This window comes from Talpa europaea (genome assembly GCF_964194135.1).
Source record: "Talpa europaea genome assembly, chromosome: 11".
Classification (NCBI taxonomy): domain Eukaryota; kingdom Metazoa; phylum Chordata; class Mammalia; order Eulipotyphla; family Talpidae; genus Talpa; species Talpa europaea.
In genome coordinates, this window is record NC_140078.1 from 4,160,958 (window position 1) to 4,173,031 (window position 12,074).

The 12,074-nt window shown below is 50.6% G+C and overlaps 1 protein-coding gene across 2 annotated transcripts in view; it reads right to left on the reverse strand.

Moving 5' to 3' along the window:
• DOK5 (docking protein 5) overlaps window positions 1-12,074 on the reverse strand; it is a gene marked incomplete at both ends in the record, with an annotated part of 105,819 nt that overhangs the window by 13,016 nt on the left and 80,729 nt on the right. For both annotated transcript variants that reach the window (XM_084247040.1, XM_084247039.1), the window contains one exon: window positions 4,687-4,822. In XM_084247040.1, coding sequence (XP_084103166.1) covers window positions 4,687-4,822 — 136 coding nt within the window. The remainder of the gene's footprint in view (window positions 1-4,686; window positions 4,823-12,074) is intronic.

Genomic DNA, 12,074 nt, shown 5'->3' on the forward strand with positions numbered 1-12,074 from the left:
TTCTCCACCTGCCAGACAGGTGTGCACTCTGCTGTGTTAGGGGGGTCATTTCTTAAGAGGATCTAGCTTTCTCCAGAGAGAGTTTAACAACAAGGCTCTCTGGTCTCCTCAGATGCACACACGCTGCTGATGGATGTGGAAAGACTGGGTAAGGGTCAGTATCACTGGACAGTCATGGAATGACGCCTGAGTGGACACTTCTGTTCTCAGCACTGGGGTTCACTGAATGAACCTCTGCCCCAAGACTTGCTGCAACACTAGAGGCTCAGTCACCTGGCACTTATTCAGCCTGCCAGGTGACTCTGCCCTCCCCTGATCGCCTCTGACCACACCACTCAGCTCCTAGAAGGTTTCTATTCTACCCCCTTGAGGCCTCCAGAACAGAGCACCAGTCGGGACTCCATGCTCCTGTCTGATTTCTTCACATACTACTTTTGAGCCACTGACCCTCAGTTTCTCCCACTATGAAATGGACCTAAGGATAACGCCAATGGAAGGCACAAAAGTCAAGTATTTTAGAAGCAATACACCAACCAAACGCTTCATTTTATACCTATCAAAAAATACAACTCATAATCCACCATCCTACTCCTGAATTTAAAAAAGTTACTTAAAATTCAGTTCAGAAACTCAAGTTAAATAAAGTTAACCGTACATAAGAAGCTGGGTAAAAGATGCTATCATGGGATTATTTATTGGTACCAAAAAAATGGATATTCTCATAGATAGGCTCAATAAATTAAAGTTACACGAAGACCCTGAAGTTACACACAGCCTTTAAAAATAATGACTACCACCAAGCTTGGTAAATTTTCTGTCAAGGACCAGAAAATAAATAGCTTTGAAGGCTTCACAATCCCCATCGCCAAGTAATTAACTCTTTTGTTTCAACATGAAAGCAGAAAGCAGCCGGAACAATAGGCCGTGAATGGGCATAGCTGTGTTCCAATCAAAATTTAATCACCAAAGGAGATACAGGCCAGATTTTGCTTGTAGGGTATAGTTTGCCACCCCCTCAATCAGACCCACACATCAGAATGTTTAACTATTTCCACTAGCTCTTTACCGTGAGGGAGAAAACCAGGGGTGATTAGCTTGTAAAATGATGACCATGTTGTAAATTCAACAGTGAACCCCAAACCCCCGTCCTGTGGACCTGTGTGTGTGCGGAACTATTGATTTCTGTGTAGGGTCACGTGGGCAGAGAGGACAGGATGGAAAATGTATTAAGATTGGGAGCTGCTAAGAGAGGAAACAGATATAAACAAAGAATGAGAAGAAAAAAATATATAGCGCTAATGTTGTCTATCTGGTCATATTCTTGTAGTTAGATTTCCTGTGCATGCATTTATATAACAATCAATTAGATAGGACTCAAAAGCCAATCGCTATCTGCGAGGGTGGTCATGAGAATTGAAGGTAATAAAACATGCAGATTCGGCACAGAGCCGGCTGGAGCTCCTTGATCAACTTTAACTGCCCCTCAATTACAGGAGTCTAGATGGATTAGCTCTAGCTGTGTTTCTGCTTACATGTGCCCGCCCTGGTAACCCTGTCTTCCCCTCCCCCATTTGTTCTGTTTATTGGGGTGCAGGCCAGATGTATCGGGGGCAGAGAGGATTCACCAGAGACAGAGCGGGGAGCAGAACAAGCAGATCCACTGAAACACACTGCTGAGGGGAGCAGCGGGGAGACAGGAGAGGTCTGCTGCGCCATGTGGGGAGCTCCCTGGCGGGGATCGAACTCAAGCCATGGTGGTGATATCGCTGAGATTTAACACCAAACCAGTAGGGAAACTCCCTCTTCCTTTCAATGAACTCTGCACCCCCTAATTGTAATCTTGGGCTTATTAAAAAAAATGGGAGGTTTTTAACATTGAGATGAGGAGGTACATGATTTATATACCTCAGTGCAGGCAACAAAACAGTCGAGTGTGTTCAACCTCCCACTGTGGCATTGGGGAAGGGATTCTCCTTAGTTGTCAAAGGGATTCTCCTTAGTTCCTCACCCAACAATCATACCACTAAGAATTTAGTCTCAGGAAACACCAGCAAGAAAGGCTGATGCGGAAACTGTTCACCAGGGGTCTCACTCCTTTATTCTTGGAGGAAATCTTTCCTTTATTTGTACACCCCCTGTTTAACAAAAGCCCCTGAGCCCTGCTTTCCTGCACACAGAGAACACGGTGCTGGGAAATGGCTCCAAATTGCACCTACATTCTACAAAGTCATTAGGAATTATTCTTAAAGTCAATCAATTAAACAAAGAGGTGACAGGGAAACAGTTCTGGATTCACTCTCAAACCAGGGTGCAGGCAGGATGTGGGGGAGGAGCCCCCACAGAGCCCCGCCTGCAGTCCCTGGAGTCTGCTGAGTCCCTGCCCTTCTCCACTTGGAGGGAACTCAAGAAATGACAGCGCCTGTGGGGCCGGAGAAACATCCCACACGCGGCCACTCCTTGCTTCCAAATTAGAGTCTGTCACAGACACTGATCTCCAAGGTGGGAAAAATAGCAAACTGCTCCCAGGGGTCCCCCGAGACCTGTAGGTTCTTGGAGAGGCACTGGCTTCCCCCCACTCATCTACAGGTCCTTAGAGAGGATGATAATTTTGAACTTAAGAATAGTCGAGAAGGTGATGGAGGAACCAGGAGAGAGACTATTGCCAACTGGGGACAAAACTACCAAAGAAACAGGTGACTTTTAGATGCTCTGCACTTGCGTGTGCTGCTGGGAAGGTTCTCTGATATTCCAGGTAATTTAAATAAGGCTAAGCCAGTTGTTAGTGGGGCAACTAACCTCCAAGAGAATGAGGTGTCATGGCTAGAGAGAGCGGGGTAGTGCCAGAGAGGAAGGTGGTGCCCTCCAGGCTGCTGGCACGTGACTCAGCCACTGAGTCTTTTCGTGCACTACTCAGGGACTGACTCAAGCCCACTGATTTTAAGTGATTCGCCAGGTCTAGCTTCCCTGCGAGTGGGATCCATTTGGAAGCTGACTCATTTCCATCTAAAATGGGATGTTGTTGTTTTAAAATCACATTCATTTGCTAGAACTCATTAAGCATGCCTCAAATTAAGAGCAAACAACATCATTTTCCAGTTAAATTTGCAATGGGATGATCTGAACAAATTACTCATATTCCTGATTAATTTTTAGCGGAAGTAATGAGGAGGCTGTAAATGGAAAAACACGTGTGCACAGAACCTGCTTTACAAGCTTAAAACAATTTATGCTAATTGTGGCTTTACCACGAAGGTGATCTTGGAAAAACCTCTTCAGGTGTGTAAAGGCATCCAACGGGAGAGCTACCTAACTTTAACACGTGACATGTCCTGTAGTTGGAAGTAACTTGAGGTCCGCTTCATAGCTAGTATCTCTCTTTGTGTTCATTCACCTATCCATCCGTCCATCCATCCATCCATCCACCCATCCATCTGTCCATCCACCCATCCATCCATCCATCCAACCAACCATTTATCTGTCCCTATTACAACATCCAGGATTGTTGAGGATATGGAGAAATGGGTACAAATATCAAGTTTGTTCAAAAAGAACATCTTTAAATAGTTGGGGGAAAATATCAGGTGAAGAATACTTCATGATACTTGAAAATTACATACAATGTGAGTTCCAGAGCCCACTAATAAAGTTTTTCCACACCCATCTGAACTACCTAGATTTGATTTTGCAGCACAACAGCAAAGTTAAGTATGTCCTGCCACAAACACACCGTCTTAGTCCACAAAGCCTAAAGCACTCGCTGCCCAGCCCTTTATACAAAGCCACTGGTTGCTGCTCCCAAACCCCAGAACAGTGCAGGGACAGGAAGCTGGGAGTGATCTGGGGTTACCAGGGGTCAGATCATTTCACTCTTGTGCTTCCCCTCTTTAAATCCCACTGCTGCACGTTTAGTGACCACGCAGAGCGACCCAGCATTCTTGGTTTTGCATATTCTCCTTCCAGATTCGAAGCCCCATGGTTTGCAGCCACAGCCTATGATATGCCTTATTCAAATGCACGTTCACCCCCTTGGCTTCTCCAGCAAGAAATTCGCTAGACCTCTGACATGACGCCCACAATCTTAGGTCAGTAATGCCTGCCTGGGCGTGGGCCTTCCTCATTTCACTCCAGTTCCCCCTCGGTCTTCTTACTTACATTATGGTGGATATTCACGATAACCTCATTCAGGTTTCTGAAAGCTCAACCCCCTCCAGGTGGTGGTGTCAGAAGGCGGGAGCTCTGGTGGGGGGTGATAGGTCATGAGGGCTTGTGTGGGATTCATGCCCTTTAGATAAAAGAGAACCTCATCTCCAAGGCCATGTCAGACACAGTGAAAAGACCACCTTGACTATGAACCAGGAAGCAGTACCCTGGACGCTGACCTGGCCAGCTGCACCTTGACCGGGGACTCCTGCCTCCCAAGGAAAAACAAAGTGCTGCTGTTTATATCCCCCAAATACCCTCCCCCACATCTATGGCATTTTATTGCAGGATCCCACGCTGATTAGGATACACACCCCCGAAAACTGAGGCACAAGGCATATTAATGAACCATCAGGGGTGCCCGGGGTCTGTTGTCACCTCATGGCCACCTGGGGCTTCCCAAGGGTGGCATTTCATCCAACACGCTGTTGGGTGTGGAGTCAAGCACCTGCCCCAGCAGGGCCACAGGGAGTCGCCCCAGCGTACCATTGAATTCTTCACGCTCTGGAGCAGACGCTCGTGCTGCTCGGCTATGGCCAGGGCGGCCGAGTGGACTTTCTGGTAGATGGCCTCTCCATCTCGTGTTTGAAAGATAAACAGCCCTTCTCCAGTCTCACACATCCTGTGAACACAAAAGCAAAAAGAAAAATACCGGATGGTCTCACTCATAGCAGGAATCTAGAAAACTTAAATAAGGGACCAGGAAAAAGAATAACTATAAGAAAGTGAAAATCAAAATCAACAAAAACTATGAACCAGAGACACTTTTTGGGGGGTGGGGGGCGGGAGGGGAGGGATTGGGGTCAGAATGGGGGGATTGCAATTGTATGGGGAATATAAAAATAAAATTTATTAATAAAAAAAAAAAAAGCTGCTGAAAATCCAGCTCTGAGAAGCTCAGTGCACTGAGCCCAGAAAATGCCGAGACAGACCCGCTCACTTTGAACAAGATGAGGGGTCTTGCTCAGGTTTGCTCGACAGCTAGCCTGAAGGGAACGCGCCCGTAGTCAGTACTGACATGACTGGGAATCAACTGCTTTCGTTTAACATGGCACCAGCTGGTTCAGTTTGTGTTTGTTTTTTTTTTTTATCAAGGAGCTTGATTCTTAGCACGGCCCCTGGCCTCCACCTGTCGCTCCCACAGGAGACGAGGTGGCCTGCAGCCCCACTGTGCGCTGTGTGGAAGAGGCACCACCAGCTCAGAAGTAAAAGGATCCTGACCCTCACATTCTCTTCTGTCCTCCCAGACGGTGGCTGCAGGGATTCTTTCATTTCCAAAACCATGAACCAAATTGCACTCCAGCGTCTGCTCGGTGCAATGGTCAGATGCAACTAAGAGCTTTTTCAAATAAGCGTGACTGTGCTGGATTAATGTGCAAAACACAAGAAAATTTCCTTAAGGACAGCTATATGGGTTGGATAACTGATGTAAAGGATTAAGAGGAAAATGATCACTACCTCACACTGCGAAAAGATAGAAATGAATTCCATTTGTAAAGAGAGATTGGTAAACACAGTGAAGCAAGCATCAAATACGTGTGATCTGATCGCTTAATATATTTTAAGTACCTGTCTGTGTAATACAGATATATGTTCACAATCATCAACTGCCCGAAATAGCTTTAAAGAACTTGGATAAAATTATAACAAAGATTTTTTTTTACAATTCTGATTTTGATGTACATACACCAATAGTAAACAAACAGGTAGATTTTTTCTGTTTGTTGCAAAGAACCTATTGAAAATTATTCTAAGACACAATTTCATTTCTTCCAAGTCAGAAACTCTTGTTGAAAAACTGAATCCAGGGGCCTCCCTGGCGGCGCAAGGGGTCAAGACGCAACCTATGAAGCTATCAGCAGCCACTGCAGCGTGAGTTTGATCCCCAGCCAGGGAGCTACCCACATGGCACAGCAGACCTCTCCTGTCTCCCCACTGCTCCCCTCAGCAGTGTATTTCAGCAGATCTGCCTGTTCTGTTCCCCACTCTGTCTCTGGTGACCTCTCACCCTCCACACCTCTGGCCTGTACCCCAGTTCTTGTGTGCATAAATAAATAAATCTTTAAAAAAAAAAAAAAAACTGAATCCATCTTCAGAGGCTGAGCTGTGGCCCCAGCTAAGGAACAAATGGAAAACACACACATTTCCAGCCCCAGCCACTGTGAGTTGTTTATCTACCCCAGTCTTTGCAATTCACGCAGTACAAGGGAAGATTTGTCCTGAGCTAATTTCCCACAGGTGGCCCAGTACCAGAGCCATATGCTCCCTCATTCACAGACAGCTCGGCGAACCAAACTGGTCAAAACCAGCCTCACTTTTCCACGACAGGGGGGCGGGGAAGAGAAAAAGAGACACATTTCCCCGAGCTAGCCTGAAAAACCAGGGCTTGGGAGAAAAGGCAGGAAGAACAGTCTGGCAGAAGTAACAGCACGGAGATGCTTGGGGGTGTGATTTCGCCGCTTCGGGCAGAGGACGGGAGGAGCAGGGCAGCCGGTGTGCCTGCAGCACATGTTCAAGACTGGGGTCCCTCCTCGTGGTCGCGTCGCCCCCCCATGCAACAACCCCCACAGGTGCTGACTCCCTGCATTTAGGCTCCGTGCCTCCTTTTGCCAAGGGCTTTACCCTCCAACAAGTTTATTAGAAAAGTAATAATGGGGTTGAAATTATGAAAAGCCCAGTAAATGACCTCATGGTGGACAGTATCAATAAGTAATGAAATCATGAACTGATCAACCCCTTAGTTTCTGACTTTCAAGATGTAAATATCATTCACTGGCACGTGTGCATGAGCAGGCGTGGGGGGCATGTGTGTGCATGTGCGTGCACACGGGAATGTGTGTGTGCATGTGTGTACACGGGAACGTGGGTGTGCATGTGGGTGTGCATCTGGGCATGTGTGCATGTGTATGTGTGTTTAGAAGATTTGGACACTGCTAACAGCGGGATGGATCTTACAGCCCATGCGTATATTAACGGTGTTCTCTCCACCCCTGCAGACGTGATCATTAAATCCATGATGAATTTTACATTGACAACAACATGGTCTAACTGCAAAGAAGCAGGTCTCTGTCAGACTCGCAGGCGGGAAGTCCTAACCGCTGTGGCTCGGGTGTGAACCGAGGCAGAGACATGGGCGTCTTCTTGGAGGGGCTTACAGCTGACTCGGTGAGACAGGCGCTCGCTGGTGAACGGATTCCAGAGCAATGGGACCTCAGAGGAGCCTGATCAGAGGGGCGCTAAGGAGACCAAGGGCAGGGCTGGGAGGAGAGGTGGACAGCAGTTTTCTGCAGTAACAGAGACGTTAGGATGCCCGGCCCCAGAGAAGCAGATCAGAGCACTTTGCAGAGAGGAGCACAGAGGGGGGAGCGCCCGGCGAGGAGTGTTTGTGTTCCTCTGTCTGTGCCAGCGAGGTGGACGGGGGAGAGTCTGGGCAGTGGGGGCAACCCCGCCCCACAACCTCCCTCCCCCGCCAGGCTCAGCCGACCTCAGATGATGAGACCAGGAGACACACCGACTGACCCACAGGGGCCCCGGGAGCTCCACCTGCAGGAGACACAGGTGACAGCCCCAGGAGGTAGCGTGCACACAGCAGGGCCAGCCCTGAGGGCCAGCGCTGGTGCTGTGGAATATTCTGCAGCATCTCTGGTCCCAGCTCCCCATCGTGGCAGCCAAAAAGCATCCTAGATGCTGACAAGGGTGCCCGGGAGCAAAGTGCCCCTGGTTGAGAATCACTGAGAGACAGAAAGCAAGGGCAGGGGGAGGGCCTGGCCGGGGGCACGTGTGCAGGAGGCTGCACGGTGGGCGGCTCATGGGCTCAGGGGCCGTGTTCGCCACAGGCACACTCCGCGGGGAGGCACACAGCTGCCGGTGTCGCAGTCTCATCTCTACCCGTCACACGGCCCGGCCCGCCGCAGTTGGCGCAAGACAGGGGCAGCCGGCCCCTCCAGCAGGGTGAATGTGAGAGGCGCGGGGCGCATGCGTACGTGTGCATGAGCATGAGAGTGTGTCTGTGTGTGTGTAAGTCAGCATGAAGGTGAGTCTGTATGTGGGGTGTGTCTCAGTGTGTATGTGTGCATCTGTGTGAAGCGTGTGTGCAATCACGTTTGTGGTACGTGTCTATATGTGGGAGATGTGGGTGTGTGTATTTGTATATGTGTACATGTGTGATATGTGTATGTGGTGTGTGTGTGGTGTGTATCTCGGGTGTGATTTGCATGTGATATATGTACATGATGTGTGTGTGTGTGTGTGTGTGTTGGGCACAGCCCAGGGAGGCTGGAGACTAAGGGCAGACCCTGCAGAGCCACCACTGATTCACGCAGCTCCGAGCCCAGGGCACTCCCGAGCATCTCCTTCATTCACACCCGACTGTCACCTGTTTGCCACATCTTCATGCCACTTATTCAATCTTTTATAATCAACTCACTTTCCACCTTAAACCAACATACCATAAATGAGCCTCCAATCAGCACCCAAGCAGTGTGCTCGCCTTTCACTGAAGAGGAACACGAGCCTGAACACAGTGAGAACCAAACACCATCATTCAGGGGTCTGGGGTCTCTTGCTGTCAAAGACTCGAGCTGGAAATCTGCCCACTTAACAACTCAGGTAAATTAGAATGTACTAGAAGACGGACTTAAGACATGCCAGCACCCAACTGAAAGCTTTCTCTGTAATTTAATCCAAAGGATCAAAAGGTAATTGAAAAGAAAATGGCTTTATTACTGTGAGAGCCACATTCACTGAATGCTCTGCCCCCATCACCTACAATCATCCCACCTTTGGGGGAACAGGTGCGGTCCTGGGCAGGCAGCTGTCCCGTCACTGCCCTGGCCGAGTTCCTTGACCTTCCGACACCTCAGTGTCCTGAGCTTCACCTTTAAGAGACAAGGTCGCCCAAATCTCACAGGGTGATGGACAACTGTGTTGCATCTAGGGAAGGCTCTGGCATCAAGGTACACAAATAATCAGGATCTGTGGTTACTTTAACCCTTTAAAGGATGCAAGTCTAGGAAACAGCAGCATGGGGGCAAGAGAACGAGCACAGGGGACAAGGGACGAACGTGTGTGGCTGGGGAAGGGTCATGTTTGAGGCTCGAGGCCTGTGAAAGCAGCATAACAGAGACCTCGCCCTTGCGAATGGAAATACAGATTGAGAAACGTGGGCCTCCTGGTAGGAAACGAATCAGTTTGCATTCAAGACAGATGACGCTGCCACATCCAGGGTGCCCAGTCTCTCCGGCTCCCGTGAAGCTACTGCGGACACTCCGAGTGTTGGCAGATGAACCATCTGAGCCAAGAGATCGGGATGAAGGGCAGGACCCCAACCCCTTCCTCCCAGGGCTCATCTCCAGTCACCAGGCTTCCTGACAGTCAGTTCCCGTGCACACCTCCCACGACCACTGTTATCATCTGGGACAGAATTCTGACCCCTAAGTGTGTGCACCCGAAGGTTTGGAAAAGAACAGCACAAGAACTATCCGAAGTCACAGGTCACGGGAGGGTGGTGTTAAGTGGCGGTGTATTCCGGCATCGGATCTTGAGCACTTAGCTGTGAAGTCAAGAGCATTTTTTCTCCCTCCGTGACTTTCTCAGCCAAGACCAAGCTGTCACTCCAGCTGCGGGGTTTGTAAGACGCAGGCTGGATAGGAAGTGCTCGGTGCAGTTTCTAAACACAAACACGGTGTGTGTTGCTTGGCTAATCCCTGACGGGGTGAAAAGTCAGCTTAGCAAGGGAGAAAGTGTCAGGCGAGTGTTGTGTGGACTCATTTGCTGGTGAAGGGGGTCACCCTGGGCCGGCCCCTGCCCTCCCCCTGGAGTTTGAGCTGCTTCTAAAGGATCCCGAAACCTCTTTCTCTCTTAATCCACATCCAATCAGTCAGTAAATCCCCTGGCTTTAGCTTCAAAAGCATCATGTCCACACACCTACACCACCCTCTGCTCCCAGCGCATCAACAGCACCCCCGTTCTCCTGGGGTGCCCCGGTGCCCTGGAACTGATGTTAACCAGAGATAGTCTAGTAAAAAAAAAAATGGGTCACATCATGTCACTTCTTTGCTTAATCCTCCCTGGATAGTGAACAGTTTAACCTGGTCCAGAAAGAGGTCTGGCCTTTGGATGGGGCTCCGGGCATGATGGCTGTTTGCCTGGGGACCTCGGGCCGGCCAAAGGCAGCAGTGTGACCCAGGGAGGGGCTCTGGGCCACCTGTGCTCTTCCGCCTGGACACGCGGGCCACCCACGCGGGCGGAAGTCGCCAGTAGAACACACATGTCACACAGGCCAACACAGGCTCTGAACACGGAGGCTCAGGCTCAGGAGGGACCCCTGGTGGCAACATTGGGAATCGCAACCCAGCTCCAGGCGGAGGGCAGGGCTCTGGGGGTCTGGAACTTCCCTGGACTCCACTGCGCCCACTTCCTCCCCCAGCAGGCGCTTTCATTGTCACAAACTTGAACTGATGCTTCAGTTTCCGGACTGCACTGTGTTTCTAGCAAATTATTAAAGCATGGGTGGAGGGAGAAGCTCTTCAGCTTGCAACCGGTGTCAGGTGTGAGGGGGGTTGTTCTTGGCCAACTCCACACGGTCCCGGGGGCTCCCTATCTGACCAAGACCAACAGCCAGTTCTTCAAGACCTGCCGGGCCTGCCCTTGCCTCATCTCCACCTCCACGTTGCCCCCTTGCCTCTCCTGCCCAGATTCGCCGGCCTCCTGGCTCCTCTTTGCACCCCCAAATCCACTTCCCCATCTTCCTTCGGCTGGAATGCTCGACCCCCAGGCTCCAACACGGCTCACTCTTGCCCCTTTAGGGTTCTGCTCCCACGTCACTGGCCAGCAAAGCCAGCCCTGGCCACCCTATGTGCGAGCACACGCCTGCTCTGGCACTTTCTATTGGACAACTTCATGGCTCACTGTGGAACTCACTCGCACCATCTATTATCTGTCTTTTTCAAATGTCCGTTATTGCCGGCCGCCCTCTTCTCTGCAGAGTAAGCGCCACATGGCAGAGCTCTTGCATGCTTCAGCCGCTGCTCCTTCCACAGGCTGGAGCCACGCCAGGCTGCTGGACAGGCTCAGAGAGTGCTTGAAGAAGGGAGGTTTCGACCTTACTAGCACTCTCTAGAACTCTGAGGCAGCACTGCACAAAGTGGCCACGTACATGGGTGCGTCATCACTGGTCAATTCCAACACAGGGGTGGGTGCTGAGGCCTTTCCGCCCTAATAATGGATTCCCAGACCCCCTGGAGTCTTCACTTCTCACACCGTCTTCCCAGTGAGGGCAGCAGCTTGCACAGGTGAAGAGCTGGCTCCCGAGACCCCAGGCTGCAACCCACGGCTTTGACCAAGCAGTTATAGATCAGGAGTCCTCACCACCCTCTTCCCAAACCTCAGGTGCCTGTCACAACTCCCAGCTCCTTATCTACGCTTCTGGTTGTAAATCAGAGGCTCCCAGGACACCCCCTCAGGTTTGGTGGATTTGCTAGAACAGCTCCCAGCACCAGGCAATCTTTCACTCACCAGCTCACCAACTCGTCCACGGGAAACAAGAGGACTCATTCCTCAGGCAGGCACCCAGGGCAAGGGGTGGTGTCGGGAGGAGGCATGATGCGCCCACGCCCTTGCCAGGTGCATACAACGTTTTCCCCCAAACCTTCGCACGTCCACCCCTTTCTCCCCAGAAGCTCTCTGCAGCTCCCTGGGGCTTTCTAGAGACTGGATGAGCCCACAGTCCAGGACGATGAGCCTTGGGCCACCGAACTCCACCTCCTGCCGCTCCCCTGTGGGAAACCAGAGCTGGGCCTAGAAGTCCCCCCTTCTGTGCACTGGTCTCCCTGGCACCAGCCCCTGTTCTCAGGCGCTTTCCAAAAGTTACCTTC